Source organism: Phalaenopsis equestris, unplaced genomic scaffold, assembly GCF_001263595.1.
Source record: "Phalaenopsis equestris unplaced genomic scaffold, ASM126359v1 Scaffold000545, whole genome shotgun sequence".
In the NCBI taxonomy this organism is placed as follows: domain Eukaryota; kingdom Viridiplantae; phylum Streptophyta; class Magnoliopsida; order Asparagales; family Orchidaceae; genus Phalaenopsis; species Phalaenopsis equestris.
The window spans coordinates 655379-676040 of NW_018164985.1; the positions used below are offsets into that span (position 1 = coordinate 655379).

Consider the following 20662-nt stretch of genomic DNA (forward strand, 5'->3'; position numbering starts at 1 on the left):
AGGCTAGGGGAGGTGGCTCTCTGGCTCAGGGAGGACAAGGAGGCTTAATTGTGATTAACTTGGGGCTTGGGAAGGCTGGTTTCATGGGTTAGAGAGTTAACCAAATTTAGGGGAGGAGTTTCCGTAAATTAAGGGACCCTTGGTCCATGGCTCAAAATAGGTCTTGACTAGGATTGATGTGACCAACACACATGCTTAGGATGGGGCTGAGGTGATTAAGGTTTAATCAAATCAAAGTATTAAGGAAAAGTTTGGTTTTAGGATTAAAATGGGGTTTGGGCTTGGATATAGACCAATTGATGGTTCAAATTGGCCTAGAAGAATGTCATGAGGAATATGTAAATTAAATTTTGTGGAATTGGAGTGATTTCATGGCTCAATTTGATGGAATTTGGAATTGGGTTCAGTTTTGGGGTAGTTGACTTGGACTTAGATTTGGGTTTGAAATTGGATGGAATTGAGCTTGCATTTGATTCAAGTTGGACTTAGCTATGATGATGTTTAATTTAGTTTTGAAATTGGGTAAGTTTGGAATGAAATTGGTGGACTCTACGAGTGATTTGGGGACTTTAGGGATTTAAGGGTATTTTGGAAATTTTAGCCAATTTTGGTGGAATTGGGGATGTTGGGTGCAATTGGGAGCTCTAGGGTGCTAGAATTGGTTTTGATGATGTTTGGAATGATTTTGGGAATTTTTTTCATTTTTTGGATATTAGGGGTATTTTCGTAATTTTTGGTGGTGTAGGAGTATTTTGGTACTTTTGAGGATTTTGGAGCAATTTGAAGTGGTTCAACATGACTTTTGGTGAAGAATTGAGAGTTTGGGTGATTTTGGAGGTTTTAGGGTTCTAGGGGCATTTTGGTAAATTTGGGGAAAAGTGAGGTAGGAGGCCAAAGTGGGATGTCTTAATGGAATTGGGATTGATGGCTATGCAAGTCATGTAAACTCTCCCCACCCCCCTTAAATTCATAAAACCCATGGGGAAGCTCATTTTGGATTCTCCATATGTTGGTTCTAGCCACCCCAGCCAAAGACTAAGAGCTCGGGGCCACCCATATGAGTTCCCAAAAAGAACTGGGCGATAGGTAAGGTATAGGTATTTTTTTGGGTTTGAGTGTGTGCGTGAGGTTACAACCAAGACCAAGCCACCCAAGGTTGCCATAAGGTCTAACTGATCCTATTGGAACTCAGTCTTGGGCCTTCACATGTTGGTCTTAACCATCCCAAGTGAGGAATGAGGACTTATGACCACCCAAGTGGGACTTCACAAGAAGAGTCAAGAAGTGTTTAAAATTTCTATGTGGGAGCGTTCGATCACTAGTCCTCTAGAATAGTCAACAAGAAAGTTCTATGACTATATCCTAGGCTTCTAAAAAGAAGAAACTATACCTCATCAGAAATGAGGTCAACAGAGGGCTATGTGTTCCTCAACTAGTAAAAATCACATTAATCTAGTGAGTGAGAAGTTAGCCTGCTGGTTAGTGCAAATAGATAGAGATATAAGTTTTGATGAGTGTAAATTGGTGATTCTAGGGTGACAAACTAGAACATTAACAAATTTGATCTAAAGTTTGGAACTTAAGGATAGGTTATTCCATAATCATGGTCGTAGTGGATAATATGAAACCAACATGCTAGAACCTACCCAACATAACTAAGGATTTAGGAACTTAACTCTAGGTTAGCCAATGTTCTTTATGCACTCGAAAGAAGGTAAATAATAGGATTGCTTCTATTTGACACAAAACTACATTTAAACTATTAAACATTTGATTTCTATATTGATTATGTTCTCTTTGCATTCTCTTTGCATTCTCTTTGCAAGGGGAAATAATTTTTACATAATTTGAACTTTTCTACGTAAAACTAGTTTAAAAATACTCCATTTTCTTTAAGCTTTGAAATAAAATTAGTAAGAATTTAGTAACTTCTTTTTACACATAAACTTGCTACCATATTTCCTAGATAATTGTTTGGAGTTAAAGTAAAGTTTTACTAAGTCCATAAAAAGAGCACTAAGTCCATAAAAAGACATAAAAAGAGCTTCACCTTTCACGTGGGATCGTGGGGTTTTAAAATAAAATTTTATATTATTTAAAATGATACGTATACTTGTGTAACACCCATAGTGTGTAAAATATTAATAAAATTCTAATTTCCATAACATATTTATTATGCACACTTGCCGCTAAAATATATTGGGTCTTTTTGGAAAATAACGACGTAATTGTTGGTCGGGTCAACGGTCGAACAAAGTGTCAATACACATCTAGTCAAACAAAGAGTAACTCTACATCTGACTGAACGAAGGTGGATGTCGAACGCTGAAGCAAAGCCACAAATGAGTTTGGTCAAGAGGTCTCTATGTCGTCCTCATGTGACTAGGCCCATTATCACTGAACAGATGAATCTGAGCCGAGGATCGAGAGTCATCATGATTGACCAAGCAAATTCATTATCAATATATTTTTAATCATTATTATTTGTTTATTGTACAAATGATCTTAATACCCTTAAGCTTCTTTGTATGTGAGAAGGATTTAGATATATTTATGTACTCAAAGTATCTACTATACCTATAAACAAGAAATCAATTTATAAGAAAAGGGTTGGAGGCTCTCATTTTTACTGTTCATCACTTCTTGCTTTCTTACTCTCTTCTCTTTATGCACTATATTCCTTGGGTGTGATTTTCCGGACACTTTAGAATTCAACATATGATATGCATTTAAATGCCTACATATCACACAATTCTACAATTCTTAAGTATTTATACGCCTAACAGGCTGACACTTAAAATTTTATTTTTTTATGTGTATAACGCTTAAAATTTGTCATATAATAATTTTACTATTATTAACTTTTAAAGAATGAAATACAACCTTTGTAATATAAGTGGTACAGATGTAAAAAATAATTTTTTATATGTCTGATATATAAATACATAAAAATTGTGTAATATGTATGTAAATCTTCCTATTTTTTATCCAATCACCTTAAATATATAAACATGTAATTGTTGATATTACAAATGAGAAAACTTTACCAACCGTGCACCAAAAGGTCAAAATTTGTTGTGCATATTTATAATGTGAAAAATGCATTCTATAATTTGTAAAATTTGGTAATTGTCATATATTTTTATTATAGCCCACAATATCAGCAGCAAAAACTTGAGTCATTTGGTGCCGCGCTGATGGAAAAACATTACATCAAAACTCCTAACGTAGAGCTACGTTAGGATTGGAATATTCGGTTGTGTAACATGAATATTCTATCTGTGTTTTTTGTAAGAATGAAGTGTTATTTGAGTATTATATGATGTTATTTGAGTATTTTGTAGTGTTATTAGAATATTCCATCGCGTTACTTGATTTAAGGCTGAAGTGTATTGAAATATTACCCTGCATTACTTGATTTGGGCTGTGTTATTCCAATAAGATAGTGAAAAGTGAAATAACACAGAAAATATGTGGAATAACATAACCCCAAATTAAGTAAAGCGATGAAATATTCTAATAACACCACAAAATAATCAAATAACATATCATTTTTTTAAAATAAGGCAGATAGAAAGCCGAATATTCCAATAGGAAAGTAGTTCGAAGTTAATATTTTTCCGCGCTGGTGAGGGTGGCTGACGAGAGAACAAGCAAGAAGCACTGGATGGACATGTGACAGAGACCACTAGTAAGACAGAGCCAAGCGAGGAAGTGGTGGCGTGAAATAGGAGCTTTGGGCACCGGATGTTGAGGACATGTTGGCGATGTCGCTAGCTGCACGCGTGGTTCAGTCGGCGCACTCTGTTCTATTCCTATCCTCTTTTTCATAATCACTTCTTCTCCATCTGCCCTTTTAAAGATTTTTCAATCTAGGCTTGCCGTCTTGTGGGACACATTATAATGAAGGTGAGTTTTTATTCTTCTTCTTCTTTAATGTTCGGGGCGCGGGTAAACCCTAATGGAGTGGCTAATTGTTTATTCTGTGATTTGCTTTGTTAGCGAACGTAGATTTTATACATTTAATGAAGTAATTGATTTTATTGATTGATGCATTTTAATCTTCTAAGTTTGAGGGTTTAGCATGATTTGTATTCGTTATTTTTATTTTTGAAAGCACTCAAAATGTGTTAGGGTTGCGCTACTCACCTTACATTTCATAAGGTGAATGTCATATGAACTAAGAAAATGGCCATTGGTTTGATTCGGATAAGATTAGAGAAAGTTGAAGGCATCTTAGCACCTTTAAAATTAATCATTGTTATTTTTTTAATTTAGGAAGAGGTTTGTAGTCATATAAAGTTTGGATTCGGAGAATATTTTTATTTAGGGTGACTTTGGGGTGTTTGGTTGGATACTTTTAACGGGATTTAAATATGTATTTAATGTAAAGCCTCCAAACCCATAAATAGGTTAGATAAATCCACCGGTAAGTAAATGCAATTCTTGGTTGTTCTGTTTATTAAATTTGGATTTACTAAAACCACTTATTAGTTGAATTTAACGGATTTATTCTTAATTGAACCAAACATTATATCGTTTTTAGTAATATTTAGATTTGATAAATCCGAATTTATCATACTCACTAAATCTTATTTAACTTAAATCATACTTGCTGCCAAACATCCCCTTTTGATTGTGGCTTTCAATTTAAGGAGGCGTTGTCAATTTTTTTTTTTTTTGAAAATGAGGTACATTGTGATATATTGTGATATGCCTAAATGATTAAGCCATTGTTTAGCTCATTGGCACTTGTTATGTACTCTTATGTCATTAGGATGTCAGCTATTTGAGTTGATGAAAAATTTCATAGTTGATATTTAAATCTTATTATGTTGACCATCATATGTTGATCAAGTAAGCATTTTGATGTAATGCTGGTAGTAGGCTAAAAGAATCATAAAAATTAAAAAAAAAATTATTTTTGATCATTATTAATAATAATATTTAATTTTAAGTAATATAACACTGAACAAAAGGCGTTACATTTGATATTTGACAATGTTATTTGAATGACTTGATTATTTTGATAATGTTACAACAACTAACTATTTAGTATTTTTTTTCTTTTGGGCAATGTGAACGCATGAGCTCAACCCCTTGAGATTTTTCACTTTGTTTTAAAGCAATTTGCTATATGTTCGAGCACAAAAAAGTTAAAAGGATAGTATATTTATTTTAAAGAAGGTTTATACATCGATTATGTAAATTGTTGGTTGATTTCATGCAGGGTAAGATGTATTAAATTGGAATTTTCTCATTAGTTGACATAATTTTGAATCACTACATGGGGCCGGCTACATAAATCCTTTTTCTCCATTGCGTCCTATTGAGTGTCATATTTTTGATTAATTCTAGTAAATTAGGATTATTTTTTATACAATATGCCAAAGTCTTTCTAGGTCTACCTTTGCCTATGCCAAAGTCTTTCTAGGTCTACCTTTGCCTTTCTTAACATAATTTGAATCTAAAACATCTACTCTTCTAGGGGTGTAAGCGAACCGAACACGAACGAACAAAGCTTGTGTTCGTGTTCGGTTCGTTTAAAATTTAGTTTGTTTGAAATAAGCTCGTGTTCGTTTCTTAACGAACGAACCGAACACGAGCTGTTCGCGAACGACTAGCCAATTTGACATCCCTAATATTAATATATAAAAATAATATTATATATTAATTATATAACTTATATTATATAAATATACAATATCTATATTAGTATATTACTACTATAGTATATTAATATATTACTATTATTATTTTATTATATATTATAATTTATAAAATTTGATGTTTTAAAATATAATAAATTTTTTATATATAATTATTTTATATTTGTTCGTGTTTGTCTCGTTTACTTATCGAACGAATCGAACACGAACTCATTGACGAACCGAACACGAACTGTTCGCGAACAACGAGCTTTTTTGACAGCCCTATACTCTTCTAGTTGGATCATCAGATGTTGACGTTTAATGTGATCAAACCATTTAAGGTGACTCTTTCTAATTTTGTCCGCCACTGGAGCTACACCAACCCTATCACAGATATATTCATTTCACATTTTATCTCTAAGTGTAAACCCACTCATCCACCTAATCATTCTTATCTCAACATATCTCAACAACCAACAACACTTAACTTAGTTTTATGCTTCTCTTTTAAAGGCCAACATTCACATCATAGAGCATTGTAGGGCTCACCATTATCTTATAAAATTTTCCTTTCAGTCTAGGTGATACTTTTCTATCGCACAATAGGCCTGCAACATTCCTCTAATTCAACCAATCAACTTGAATTCTACTAATAACATCCCTATATATATCACGATCACTTTGAACAATAAACCTGAGATATCTAAAGCGTTCACACCTTTTAATAAATTGATCACCCATAGTTAAAACTCTGTCACTAGAGCTACTACTACTATAATTACATTTCATGTAAGAAAGGCCTTTATACTCCAATGTAGACCTCCATAGTTCAAGTTTTTTTTGAGCTTTCTCTATAGTCTTATCCACGAGAAGGATATCATCAGCAAGAAGCATATACCAAGGTACATCCTTCTGTAAATTTATAGCGGGAGCATCCATAACTAAAGCAAAAGTAATGGGTTTAAAGCCAATCCCTGATGTAATATAACTGAAATAGGAAAATATTTGGTGAATCCTATTTCTCTTCAAACACAAGTTACAACTCTAGTATATATATCTTTAATGACTTGAATATAAGTCATCTCAATACCTTTCTTTTCAAGAACTCTCCAAAGGATTTCTCTTGAAACCTTTGGATTTCTCTTGAAACCTTTTCATAAGCTTTTTGTAAATCAATAAAATTCATATGTAGATCATCTTTATTCTCTCTGAACTTCTCTATCAAACCTCTCAATAAATGTATAGCTTCCATACTAGATCTGCCCAACATAAATCCAAATTGATTATGAGAAATCTTTGTAATATGCCCCAACATATGTTCAATTATCTTCTCCCATAATTTAAAGTATGGCACATCAACTTAATTCCTCTATAATTTTCACACTCTTGTGCATCCCCCTTTATTCTTAAAAATGGGGACCAAAATAGTCTTCCTTGACTCCTCAGGCATCTTTTTAGTTTTTAAAATAATCTTAAAGAGTTTCGTAAGCCAAGCGACTCCCAAATCTCCTATATATTTTCACACTTCAATTAGGATATCATCAGGTCTTACAGGCTTTCCACTTTTATTATTTTTTTAATGTCTCGTAAACTTCTTTTTTAAAAATGCGACGACAAAAATGAAACAACTTACTATTATTAACGATATTAAGATCACTAAGGTAGATCGTATTTTCAGCATAGGTGGGTGTGTTATTTTGATAAATTTTGTAATGAAGTTTTTTAAAATACGATCAATATAAGAGAAGCCTTGTCATTCTCTTACCTTCTCTTTTGTCGATCCACTCTGTGCAGGGTCTAGAGACTACTACACCTGCTCATATTGAGTGTGGGTTGATGTACGTGTCCCGTTAATCTTTATGAATGAGGAATATATGCTTATCCCGCATGCTTCGAACAAATAAGGTTGATGTCCTTCTACGGATATGGTTTAGCTCAAAGGCTAAACACTTTTAGGTAGACCATGGTTAACAACTCTCTCAACATAATATCCTAAGGTACTATGAGAAGTGCTTTGCTTCATTCACTCCCCTCTTCGATACATATTTGGCTAGGCTGATTCTCATCACCTTGTCACCCCGTATTGGTCAGGCAAGTTCAGCTAGTCGATCGATCCGTGCACGATCGCGATATTTGGATATCCAATGATACCATGATGTTGTATGCGGTGAGAACCGCTTTACTCGTTCTTACCACCATGTCTTGGATTGCTAGACCACTTTGCCCATCTAGCATATGTTGCCTCTCGAACCATACGAAGTTCTAGTTAGTTCTTTCATGAGGGTGTCTCGTCTCATGACAATTATTTGGCTCTGTAACCACCTGCTAAGGTGTTTCTCGAGCTATACGATCTTGGCGCTGGCTTTGTTATGAGGACATCTTGTTTTTTGACATTTATGCCATTTCAACCACTTATTGAGATAGCCCTCGAACTGTAATTCTAGGCAGTTCATTCATGAGACTGCAATGAATGACTTGGGTTACATGAGGTAATCCAACCTTTTACTCTTCTTATCTCTAAGGATGAATGTAAATCCTCGGTGTTTCTCCTTACCATAACAATTATTTAAGGCTTCATCACTTTTTTAGGATGATTCATGCCTTTGCGACCTTTGGACTTACCTTTTGGGTCAAGTATCTACGACCTCTGAACCTAGTTGTCAAGTCATGCATCTACAACTATGGACTCGTCTTTTGAGTCATGCCCCCGTGACCTCTGGACTCCCCTTCAACTCACTCCTTTACGACCCTTGAACCCTTTTTCTGAGTTGGATATAAGTCCCGTGCGCATTCCTTCCTGGTTGGCGTCTCTAGCTTTTGGCCCTTCAGCCATTCGACTCTGATGCTTCTCGAACCACACAACTTCTAGGTCGGTTCTTTCACGAGAGTGTCTCGTCGCTTAACATCCTTAGCTTTATTGCTTGGCTCCTTAGCCAACCGTCCTTACCTCTTGGATGGTGATGCAAACTCTTTGGATTTATCACAGACGTAGTGCAGGCGTTGAGATTACGCACCTTAGTCAGTTTGTAGGAGCGATCAAATTGTCTTGGCTCTCAGTCCTAACTGATCAATAAGAACTAGTGCTCATGTGCGATGTAAGTCTATCGGCATTATCTAGTCAACATGTTACCACTTATTGAGCGATATAAGGCCCTATGAAATTCCTCATTAAAGTAGTAGACGACTCCCTAGCCAACCTACCTACCTTTCGAAGAGCGTTGTAAGGCCTTACGATAGTCTTAATTGATGTTGTGCAGGCGTTTGAGGTTTTAGTACCTTGATTACTCTGTGGTCATGCCTTTATGGCCCCCAGATCTCCTGAACGAATTCCTTGGTCATGAATCTACAACCTCTGGACTTACCCTGCGTGGTCATGCCTTAGGTCATGCCTCAACGGCCCCAGAACCCATTCCTTGGCCATGCCTCTATGGCCCCTAGACCACTATGTTGGGTCATGCTTCTAAGGCCCTAGACCTACCTTCCGTGGTCAAGCCCCTACGACCTCTGGACCACCCCTGTGGCTCATGCTTTTACGACCTCTGAATCCACCTTTTTGGGTTGGATGTAAGCCTCGTGGGATTCCTTCTCACCCCTACGGTTAAATATGACTCCCAGCGTTTTTCTTCCTAGGAAACTTAGCTCTTTATGGTCACTTGGTTTGTTGGTTGTACAACTAATTTAGGCTTGATCAAAAATTGAGTTGCTTCCATTAAGTGCAATATGTCTTAACGATGCATCACACTTGTTGGGGGTTCTTTGTTGGCATCAATTTTTAATATCGCGAGTGTAGGATGTCCGTTTGAGACTATTAAACCTTGTTTGATGCATGTACTGATTTCGCTAGTGCAAGACATGCATTTAAGACCCTCCGACGTGTGTTGAGGTTCATGTTGTAAGGATTGTTCTGCTAAACTTTGGTCGTCCCTTAGGCAAAGACCGATGAATATTTTGTTTATCAGAAGACTCTAATTGGATCAATAGGTCTTGATCGTCACGTCGCGCTCGAATCGTGCTCAAATTAGCTTATTTGTTGGTGAATTTGTCCATCTTGGATCGCAAAACGGAGTGCTCGAGCATATTTGGAGCATCGATTTACCTAGATAGGATACTTATTTCAATATGATTTAGTGCATGAGCAAGCAACATGCAAATCAAGGCTTTTAAATAAAAAATATATATGTAAAAGCTTTAAAAACTCTTGCAGCGCACTCCAACCCCAATCATTCGCATTCCCTACCCCCATTTTTTTCCTCGAAGGCTTTCACGTGAGCAGCAGGTCTCACCCCCGCCTTCGCTAGTTCGACTCGAGGTCCCAATCTCGAGCTTTCTCTCGGCTTCCACTGGCGACGCTTCTCCCATCGACTAGCCGCCCCCGTCGGCGCTCACTTTCGCGTCCGACCTTAGGCCCTCATGATCTCGCTCGCACGAGGAACCTAGGGCACTTTGCCTCTTCGCTCTTCGGCTCGTGGTTTCGTCGTACCCTACTATAGCCGGTGGCCCAAGCCGCCCGACCTCTTCACTCCCGCGACGCCAATAAAGCTCGCTTACTGCTTTTTTTTCCCTCACATCACTTAGAAAAGAGGCACCACCCCTTCTATCACTCAGTCCGTGGTTTTGCGGCGTCTCCCTTGCCGACGACTCCCCCACCTCGCCGGAACCTCCTTCCTTGTCTCCTTTTGGCTGGAAGCCTCACCAGAGCTCCTCCCCATCGGCGGGCCGTGACATCATCACTTTGTAAAATGCCATGAACTACTTCTCTCCTGCGTTAGGAGAGCTTCATCCGAAGCACCTGTGGGACTTCCATCGACCTTCGCAATGGTATAACATCCTCGACACTTGCATTTTCTTTTTTAGCTAGTCCATGGTTAGTTTAGGATAGGCATTGTGGGTCCGGTAGCCCACTCGGGGTGAGTTGGCCGGTCGACACTAGTCTGCGCGTCATATTCCCTTGGATTGACCATTGGTTTCCTAGATAAAACTCTAGGTTAGGAATTACATGTGTGGCCAAATACTTTGCGGAGCCGAGCGGTTTCCTGTTGCGAACCCTATAACTAAATCCCAACGGGTTGAAATCCCAATTTTTTATTGTATTGGCTTTCCCCAATCTTCCGTGGAGTGGTTGTGATGTTTGGATTTTGCAGTGTGAGAAAACTTTGTAGCTAGCTCACTTCTCAAAATCAGGAGTTGTGAAATGGGAAAAACTTTGTAGTTAATCCATTCCACAATATCGTGGAGAGTTTTCTTTTTGGAGACCCAAAGGTGAAACTACCCACACGCCTTGCCAACGTAGGAGTTGGCTATGCTGCACATACAAGTACTAAACCTTAGGTGCCCAATTGAGGATGTTAGCACAAGTGTGGCTTGTTATCGATTATGATTGTTTGCTTCGAATTGTGTCATGTGTTTGGGTTGGAGTATGTCGCACTTGCACCTTGCCTCGATCGGCTGCCTCGGGCTGGGCGACATGACACATTGGTCTGACCGGCCGCCTCAGCCCGTTTGATCAATTACTTGGTCTGACCGGCCGCCTCCACACAATTGACATAGCACTTTGAGTTTGACTGGCTCGATCAACTAACCACTTTGGTCCGTCCGACCGCCCCAGCCTGGTAAAGCAATCACTTAGGTCCTACCTTCCGCCCCCATCGGGCTGACCAACCACTTAGGTTTGACTGGCTGCTCCGAACTTGTCGACTGATCACTTGGTTTGACTGGCTGCCCTGGTCGGGTCGACCCATCACTTGCATAGTATATGTTTCACATGTGCATTAGTATCTGATTGCTTGCTTGCATGGTGCACTATACCCTGTATGTGTTTGTCATTTGCATGTGTGTCTGGTTGTTATTAGGACAAGGTGTAATTCTCCACAGAGGCATCCTATACCTTAGGCGACCGAACACAATACCTCTTGTGCTATATGTTTTGTATGACATCTTGCATAATCTTTATCACATGCTTGAGTTGTATTTTGAGTCTTCATTCATTCACACCCCACTTGTATGATTCTCCCCAGTGAGGATCATCATTCCTTAGGGCCGCTTCCTCCACGACACGCCCGCTGCCTCCACAACATCCATTTCTTTGGACCGTCGCCTCCACGACACGCCCACCCTTCCAGGTCATTGCCTCCACGACACCCATTCATTGGGCTGCTGCCTCCACGACACGCCCACCCTTTGGGGTCACTACCTCCACGGCACATCTATCATTCGAGCCGCTGCCTCCACGACACTCCCACCCTTTTAAGTCATTGCTTCTATGACACTTATCTTCCTGAGTTACTATCTCCGCGACATACTTATCAGTTTGATAGATATAAGTCTCACCTCGTAGAGCTCCACTTGATAGTCATAATATAAAGTTCCTTTATTTGACCTCAGGGTTATCAAGGTCCCTGCGGACGACACAATTCACGAATTGCTGATCGGGGATTTCTGGACATGTTGGCTCGACAACCGTCCCAATTAGGTGAACTTAGGGTCCTAGTAGCTTGAGATGACAAATTCGTGGTACCTTGACCCGACTGCCTCTACTTTGTAGGGATTACTCTCCTCTTCTTTTGACTACTCGCGTTGAACCTTGTCGTTTCTATTGTCTTTGTTGGTATCATCTTGACTGCTTGATTGCGGATGAATTGTCGCCCGTTTGGAATACGATGATTTGTCCTCTGCCCTTATTACCCGGATATGCTTTGACGTATCGAGATTCTCCGTCGGGATGATTTAATTATTTCACAGGTTCTATATGCTGATAAGTTCGTTGCCCATGTAGAAACCGCAATAGACTCAATCTCCGCCCCATGGCTTAGCGAGAGCATTGAAAGCATCAGAGCATTTCCTTCCGAGATAATCGCCCTTTGATAGTCCTATGTTAGTCGTCACTACTAATGTAAGCAAAACTCCCCGGATCAAGAGTATTCTTGGACAACACCCAAGACGTAATTAACCAAGTGAGATATGTCCCATTGGGAGCACTCTAGATCCCAAAACAGGCAAACACACCTGAATTTATGGCTGTGGGTAGTCTATGTAAGTATTCTTTAGCGGATATTGGTCGAAGGTGCTTCCAGCTGATCTTATTTGGGCGGATATACTAAATCTATCTTTGCGAGGTTTATCGCACGTAGACTCTCGATGTTCTTTCATGTTTTTGTCGTATGTCTATTTTTTCGGGTTCCTCTATTTTTCTGATAATTTTTATGATATGGAAGAGAGATTTATTCGGAAAAAAAGAAGCATATGAAAATGGACAAACTGATGACTTCTTAAAAAAAAGAGAGAGAATGAAACAAAAACAGATATGCATATACATAATAACTTTTGGAATATTTTTGTGGACTTTTGCATGAAGAACTTAGTCTAGCCAAAATTGTAATTCATGAGTAACCAGAACATAATTCTACTATTTGTAAATGGATGGTGGGACTTTATAACTATTTGTAGATGAGTAGACACATTAAGGTTTTAAATAATTGAATTTTATACATTGTGTTGCATAAAATCTTGATTTAGATTATCTGACCCGGGTTTTTTTGTTATTATTGAATAAGAAGATGTAGTCTGTCCATCCTTGAATTATTGATATAGATAACTTGTTTCTTATATGAATTTGTAGATATTATCTGACAGTATGATTCTTCTCTGTTTCTTTGTAAATCAAATTATGTGCTTATTATAATCATTTATTTCCTGCACTCCTTGTTAATTTATGTGCTTGATTGTTTGCCAAATGAAATAATCTTTAACATATATTTACATGTTGTTATATAATAAAAAGGAACATTTGATCTATTGATAAATAATCTGAATTATTTTTCTCCTTATTTGACAGCCAGTATAAATTGTAATAAAAGAACTATGAACACGAGGGCCTTCTCAGCATTTAACCTCTAAAAAAACATTGAATTATCTAGAGTTTGAGTGAGAATAAGGATGGTAGAATATGAAGCGGAGAATATCAAGAAGAAGAAAAGGAAGGAGAAAAATTGGATAGAAGATACCATTAGGAACTCAAATAATTTTTTGGAGGGGAATCATAAAGAAAATAACAAAAAGAAGAGCAAAAAGGAGGAGCACAAGTGGAAGGAGATACCAACGGTCAGTATTGCAGTAATAGGCTCCATCATTGACAACACCCAGTCGCAAGAGCTTGCCACTCTCGTAAATCATTTTAAATCCCAAAAAGCTCATACAAATGTAATCTTTCATACTCCTAGAAACCCCCTCTTCCTTTTCCTAATTTTATTTTTTTCTTTCACTCTCTTTTTTAGCTAGCAGGTCAGATTGCTCGAGCTGCCACCATATTCCATGTCGATGAGGTCGAATTTTAGTTTTTTTCCCTTTAATTAATTTTTGTAATGGATTTCTTTTGTATTGCTCTGATAATATGTATTTTTGATTTTATTTAAAAAAATACTTTGATCCACAGATAGTGGTAGTTGATAGTAAGTCCATGGTGAATAATAGTGATGAAAATGAGACTGGTGCACAGTTTCTTGTAAGAATTTTGCAGTATTTGGAGACACCTCAATATCTGCGACGTCGGCTCTTCCCTATGCACAATAGTTTAAAGCATGTGGTGAGTTTTTTTTTTTTCTGAAAATTTATTTTTTAATATCTAGTAACTGGTGAGGAGTATCACAGACTTGGGTGTAAATTTTTTGTTTTATTTATTCATTTCAGGGTTTGCTTCCCCCTCTTGATGCTCCTCATCATGTCCGCAAGCATGAATGGTCCCCATTTCGAGAAGGTGATCTATTCTTTGTACCTTTCTATTTTACTTTCTTTAGGTATATGGAAGTGCCAAGGGGTTTTGGGGAGGTGTTGGTGTGGGGGGTGGGGAGGTATTGGTGTTTGTCACAGTGTAACAAGGCTTGGATGGAGAATGATAGAATGATAGAACAAGCATTTACTCTGTTTCTTCTTTTTGATGGATTGGCATGATATAATCCAAAGCTGTAAAGATGCAGTAATACAAGCATGAAACACATCAGACAATTGTGGATTAACTTAATTGACTCTCTCATGATTCTGGAATGATGACATTTCCTAAACGCTTCTCTGGATTCAGTAATACCCGATGCTTGGTAGTTTTATAAGTAGAAAGGTTTCACAGCAATCTATTTATCTTCACTCTTCAGTTAGTAGAATAGCTGCAATAGGATGATTTCCATTTTCTTTCAAACTAGTCTGGTTAATTGCTTAAGCTTATCATTTATATTCTTGCTTAAAGCATTCAAAAACTGTTCAGCTATCTTAGATACTGCAGAAGTAAAACAATTTTTTAGTATTGGATGCAGGAAGTCTTTTTTGTTGTCTTCTTCAGAAATTTTATCCCTTGGAATTCTTCAACTTCTAGAATGTCATTTTGTTAGCTGCTTTTGAATTTTAATCCCTTAAAATTCTCCAACTTCTTGATATTTTAGGCTTCCTGATTAACCCTTCATGAGGATCACACCTTCATGAGGATCACACGAGTCTTTTCTTGAGTTTTTTAGTACATAATCTCTGCCTGTAACCTGGCGGTTATTATTATTATTATTTTTGAAAGCTAGCTAGTTATATTTTTTTTGCCTCTTATGACATTTTGTCTCCCTTATTGGAGCAGATAGATGCAGAAAGCTGGGAAGAAGATCTAGGGATTTAATCCTCTTTGTTCTAAAAAGAGAAACTTTTAAGTTAAAAAAAAAAGAAGGAAGAAATGGCATTTGCTTGGTTTAGAATAGTTAATAGATATGGCTCTTCACTTTTTTATTTTTGCTTTGCAAGGATGATATCATGCCTCCGAACGTTGGACTGGATCATGGTTCTTAGAGTAGGAATTGAATTAGTCGATTTGGCAACTATGGCTTGGGTGTAATAATTTTTTGTTTTCATGAAATAAGGGATTATGTTGGGTGCTCCACTGATTTAGGAAACTAACATCAAAAAGATTGGGTGTTTGAACAAACTTGGGTTTACTGGTACACATTTGAGTCAGTTGCTTACATGATACGTTGTTTATCGAATGCATATGATGATCTCATAAAAATCTTTTCGAATGTGTAACATTATTACAGGTGTAACATTGGAAGTGAATTCTTCAGGTCCAGGGGGAACATTAGTTGATGTTGGTTTACGGAAGGTAGGTTTTGTATATTTCTACACCCTGTTTATTTATTTATTTAATTACTTGAAAAGATGTGCTCTTTTCAATATAGTTTAATCTAGAAGATTATAATCGATTGTTAAACACATTCATAACTCTTTTTTATCATGTGCTCATACTTTTGGCTATATATTTTTTGGAACCATGCTTTTCTATGTGCAACTTGAGGTTTGTTGTTGCCTGATCAGTCAATAAGCCAAAATCAAGTTTATTAAAAGTCAAATTTAAGCTCAACTACAAACTCAATGGAGCTCCATTTAATGCTAGTTTTTTCATGCAGATGTAAAAGGGATTGGGTCTCACTTTTAGAAGTGAGTTCAATTGTTTGTTCTGCTGAAAGTTTATCATCTGATCTACTAAGCACATAACAACTAAACTCAATTGTTTATGTCTTTGTAATCTCTGGTGATGAGTCCGTCGATGCCCAACTTCAATCACTCAGCCAAAATAGGTGAATTTGTCTCTTCACTTTGCTTGAGCAAGGTTATAGTTCTTCTGGTATTAGGCACATATATCACTTTGAGGGTTGCTTGGCGCCTTCCATAACACCATTTGAGAGTTTAGGAAAATTAAAGATTGGAAAAAGTTGAGGATCGACGTGTTGTTGACCTTATCAAATTGATCTTGGAAGAACATGCGTTGCACAAGTTCAATGACAATTTAAGAACTAAAAATTGAACTCTTGTTTCAATTTTTTTTTTTGAGAATGATGAGGACCTTGCACTAGCGCTAGCAGCTTAGAAAAACATTATGTTTTGATTTAGTAAGTCCCTTTTATCTATCCACAGAGAACTGAGCTTGAGTTGCTGTTGAATTAGATTTTATGGTTGGGCTCAATTACTAGAGACCATCACCGATAATTTGAATTTAGTTAAAAATATTATGGAGCTCTTTTGTTGCAAGTTTTAGTTTGGATTTAACCTTCATTTGTGCTAAATCTTGCTAAACCAATGGGTTAGCTGAATGCATGATTTGATGGAATTTCTTAAATCCAGCCATTAGTGTGAATTTAATAAATATAGCTCAGATCTAGAAATTAAGGATTTACTTTTAGTTGTGGCTAACATTTATCAATTGTGCTAAATTAGTTAATATTTTCTAAGGTTGATGAATTTAGTAACTAGATTATCTCTATAAGGTGTATGGTTAAGTCCATTTAATCTATAATTAGTACAATTTAAACATTCAATAGCCTTATTTACGTGTATTAAGTTTAAACTTCTCATCAACATATCTATACCCCAATCATTATTCGAATTAATCACTAACTACTCTGGCTAATTAATATTTTAATAAAGTATTATGCATTCTAGTAGCCTAATTGAAGTCTAAGTTAACCCTAATTAGTCTATTTAAAACTATTAATTTGTTTATCATAATTAAATGGTATTTTGGCGAGTAAATAGTTAGTTTTTAGCGCCTCTGACTAATTAATCATTTAACTAATTTTAACATCTAATTATTATTAAACAAGAAATATTATAATCTTAATTATCTAGATTAAACACTAATAAATTCTTAATCCATTTAAGCAAATAGTTATTTAAATATCATTACGAGTAGTTAACTAATTAAAGGATTAACATATGCTTAATTATCTTGATTGAAAATCATATTTAAATAGGAGTGCTCTTATTTAAAAGTTTAATATTTTTTAGTAGCTGTTGACCTCATTTTTAGTGAGGTTTAGTCTTTCTCGTAGGATTTAGGATCTAGTCTTAGGGGTCTCCCTTTGACTATCTTAGAACCTTAGAAATGGGACCCACCTCATTTTAGAAATTTAACCCACTTTTGTCCCCTTCTGGAGTTTCACGTGTGTGGTATCGACTTCTAACACGTAGAAAGATGAAACCAACATGAGGAAACCCAAAAGGGATTCCTTATAGTACCTTCCTGAGCCTTAGGGTGCCTTTTGCACAATTCGCACTCCCGCGCGCACAAACTTCGCAATTCGGAGAGTCGACACGTCCGATCGCCACGATTCACATCGTTTGCATTGTTACCTGTCGAATGCTCAAGTAAACCTTTTGAAGATCTATCGCAGGTCGAAATTTTGTGAAATTTGAATTTTGGCGCGTTTTGACCCGATTGTCGATGACGTCGTCCGAGCGACCCTGGATGACGAAACGGACAGATGACAAAACGGACTGCACTGGCACGTCCGGAGCGTCGATTTTGCCTAGCGAGGACACCCACTTTGTTACGACGTCGCGCGCGAGTAAATCGCATATGATTTCAGCAACCGACACCTTCATATTGTTTGAGTTTTTAGCGCCGACAGGCAGCTTAGAAAAGTATTTAAAAATTTTCATGTTAGAAAATTATACTAGAAATATCTATTCATTTTGATAATGTTGATCGAGCTCTGCTTCCTTTTTCCTCTCCCGTTCACGTGCCTGACCCTTTCCCTTTCTCGGTCTTGAGCCGACCGAGCTCTTCCTCCCACACGCGAGAGAAGGTTGACCTCGTTCGTCCTTGCCTGACGTTCTTCTGCTCGCGGCTCTCCTTCTCGAAGCCGTGCCAGCCCCCTTCGGCTGTGCTGATTTTTTCCTTTTTCTGGTAGTTTGACTCTGGGAAGCTTGTTTCCTAGTACACTTGAACGACAATTTCTTCTCTTCTTCCCGATGCTTCCCTTGCTGCCACTGGGCTGACCGCTCGGTCCGAGAGGTTTCGGTGGATTTTTCGGTGGCTTCGCCTTCTGTGAGCATGGAGGGTGTCCTTTTCTTTTTTAGCCCGATTCGAGTGTCGTGGGTCGATGGTGTGATCTCTTTTCTCTTCTCCTCTCTTCTCTGCCTATAAACATAGTTCATTTTGAATTTTTAAAGGTGGTTGAGAAAAAGGTCTTCTAAGAGGAGAGTAAAAAATTTTGACTGTGAGAAGATTGGAAGGGGAATTTTCTGTGAGAGCATTGCTTTGAGGTGAATTCTTGTGTTGCAGTGCTTTTACTTTGGCATTAAAGAGGAACACCTTCCCCCCTCTTCTTCGGTGCCCTGTTTCCTTTCGATTTTCCTCTTTGGCGAGCCTTTAAGCTTGGCTCTGTTGGATAATACAGCATGCTAGTTCTCTTTGCTTTCATATATTTCGAAGCATTCACTCTAAAAGCATGTGAAGGATGAAATGTGAGCATGTTTTAGGATTTAGATTTGAATTTTTGCTTAAAGTGGTGGAGATATGGCATGTTCTTTATTTATCCTATCATATTTATGTTGGTAGCGATTTGGATAATTTAAGCATGGTTTTTGGAATAATTTCTACTCTTGCAAGCATGTTGGGATGTATATTGTTAAACTTTCCGCTTATCTTTCGTTTAGCATGAGATATTGAAGAATTTATTGGGGCTTTCATGCATGCTAGGGAGGTTTCGGCTTTGGCATCTTAAGACTTGCTCTTGCTTAAAAATGAATGCTAGGGAGTTCATTTTATTTTTTTTATACATGTGTGGGGTTCGGTTTAGCTTCTCATGAGGTATCATCCCTGTTCAAATATCCGTTGGAATTATTTCATGCTTGAAATATTTAGATATGCAGGTGATTCCTCGGTTTGGAGGCTTGGTCTTGGCTTGAAATGGCTAGAACTTTATTTTTTTTAATGAAAGCTTGAAGTTTCATATTGCTGGGCTTGGTTTTAATCTTGTTGGGCTCGGTTTTGGCTTTCGGTTTCTGTTGACCTCGGTTTTGGCTTGACTTGGGAGCTTGGTTTGCTTGTTTTAGCTCCTACACCTGAGCCCATGATTGAGTCTTTAAAACTCGACTTTACTCGAGAGTCTTGATGATTTGCTTTGCTTGTCTTTGGTCCCTACCCGAGAGGTGGCTTTGCTGATTTTAATCCCTACCCGAGAGATGGCTTGGTTCTTTTTGATTCTTGTTGGTTTCAACTCTTACCTGAGAACCTGTTTTGGATGTGCTGTGTTGTCTACATTCGAAGGCTGATATTTGGTTTTGATGGATTGATTTGGCAGTTTATGAGGCCGCCATGTGATGTTTGGTTGGTGCCTAGCCGTGGGTTTGTGATGTGATTGAATCAGCCTCCCCTTTTGGTCCTTACCCGCGAGGCCTATTGTAGGTCATTGGGTGTGATTTGGTCCTCCTTGCTAAGCTTGATTGACTTGAATGTTGTGGATGAATCAAGTTTTCCATCTCAAAAAAATTATAATTATTTCAGTTATCTTTTCGTGTTTGTCAGGAAAGCATAGTTGTCTTTGGTGGTCCTTTTGTTTGCTTTAGCCGTGAGCCCCTTTGTGTTTTGGGTGGCTGTAGTCGTGGGCCTTACTTGTGCTTTGGATGGCCTTTGGTCGTGGGCTTTTGCAGCTGCTCTTTGCTGCCTTAAACCGTGAGCTTTATTAGTTCTTTTCGGGCCTCTTTGTTGCCTTAACAGTAAGCCTTACTGGTTGTCTTTTAGGCTGCCTTTGGTTATGCGTCTTGGTAGCTGTTCCTCGCTCTAGCCGTGAACCCCTTTTGTCCCCGTTCCTGGCTTTGGCCGAGAGCCTTGTTGGTTGTTTCCTCTTATCTGCTGACCCTGGCCGTGAGCATTTATGTGGTTTTATGGGCAAATTTTGTGCTTATTTAATGCATGAGGTTATCTACTAATTTGAAAGTCGGAGAATTTTGATTTCGACATAAGTTTGGAAATATTAATGGTGGTTTTCCCGAGGTTACTTTCTTTTGAAGTTTGGGAGATTTTAAAACTCATTTGGAAAAAGCACTTGGTGGACTTGATCAATCTTATGTCTTTGGGGTTTGGGAAAATTAGCACGAGCTTGCCCTTTATGTTTGTCAGGAAAGACCTTGGGCCCTACTTTTCCAGGTCTTTTCGATACGAGTTTTGAGAACTGATCCAATCTCCTTTTCGGTGTTTTAGATGGATC

At 37.8% G+C, this 20662-nt stretch overlaps 1 protein-coding gene across 3 annotated transcripts in view; it reads left to right on the forward strand.

Annotated features, from left to right (window-relative positions):
* The first annotated feature begins 9868 nt into the window (after positions 1 to 9868).
* Positions 9869 to 20662, forward strand: part of LOC110029069 (putative methyltransferase C9orf114) — a 33535-nt gene continuing 22741 nt past the window's right edge. Inside the window, exons 1-6 of one of the 3 annotated variants that reach the window (XM_020731185.1) lie at positions 9869 to 10469; positions 13483 to 13847; positions 13922 to 13969; positions 14080 to 14229; positions 14334 to 14400; positions 15710 to 15774. In XM_020731185.1, the coding sequence (XP_020586844.1) occupies positions 13584 to 13847; positions 13922 to 13969; positions 14080 to 14229; positions 14334 to 14400; positions 15710 to 15774 (594 nt within the window). In that variant the 5' untranslated portion in view covers positions 9869 to 10469; positions 13483 to 13583. The remainder of the gene's footprint in view (positions 10470 to 13482; positions 13848 to 13921; positions 13970 to 14079; positions 14230 to 14333; positions 14401 to 15709; positions 15775 to 20662) is intronic. The other 2 variants (XM_020731186.1, XM_020731187.1) reach the window with 2 other exon arrangements.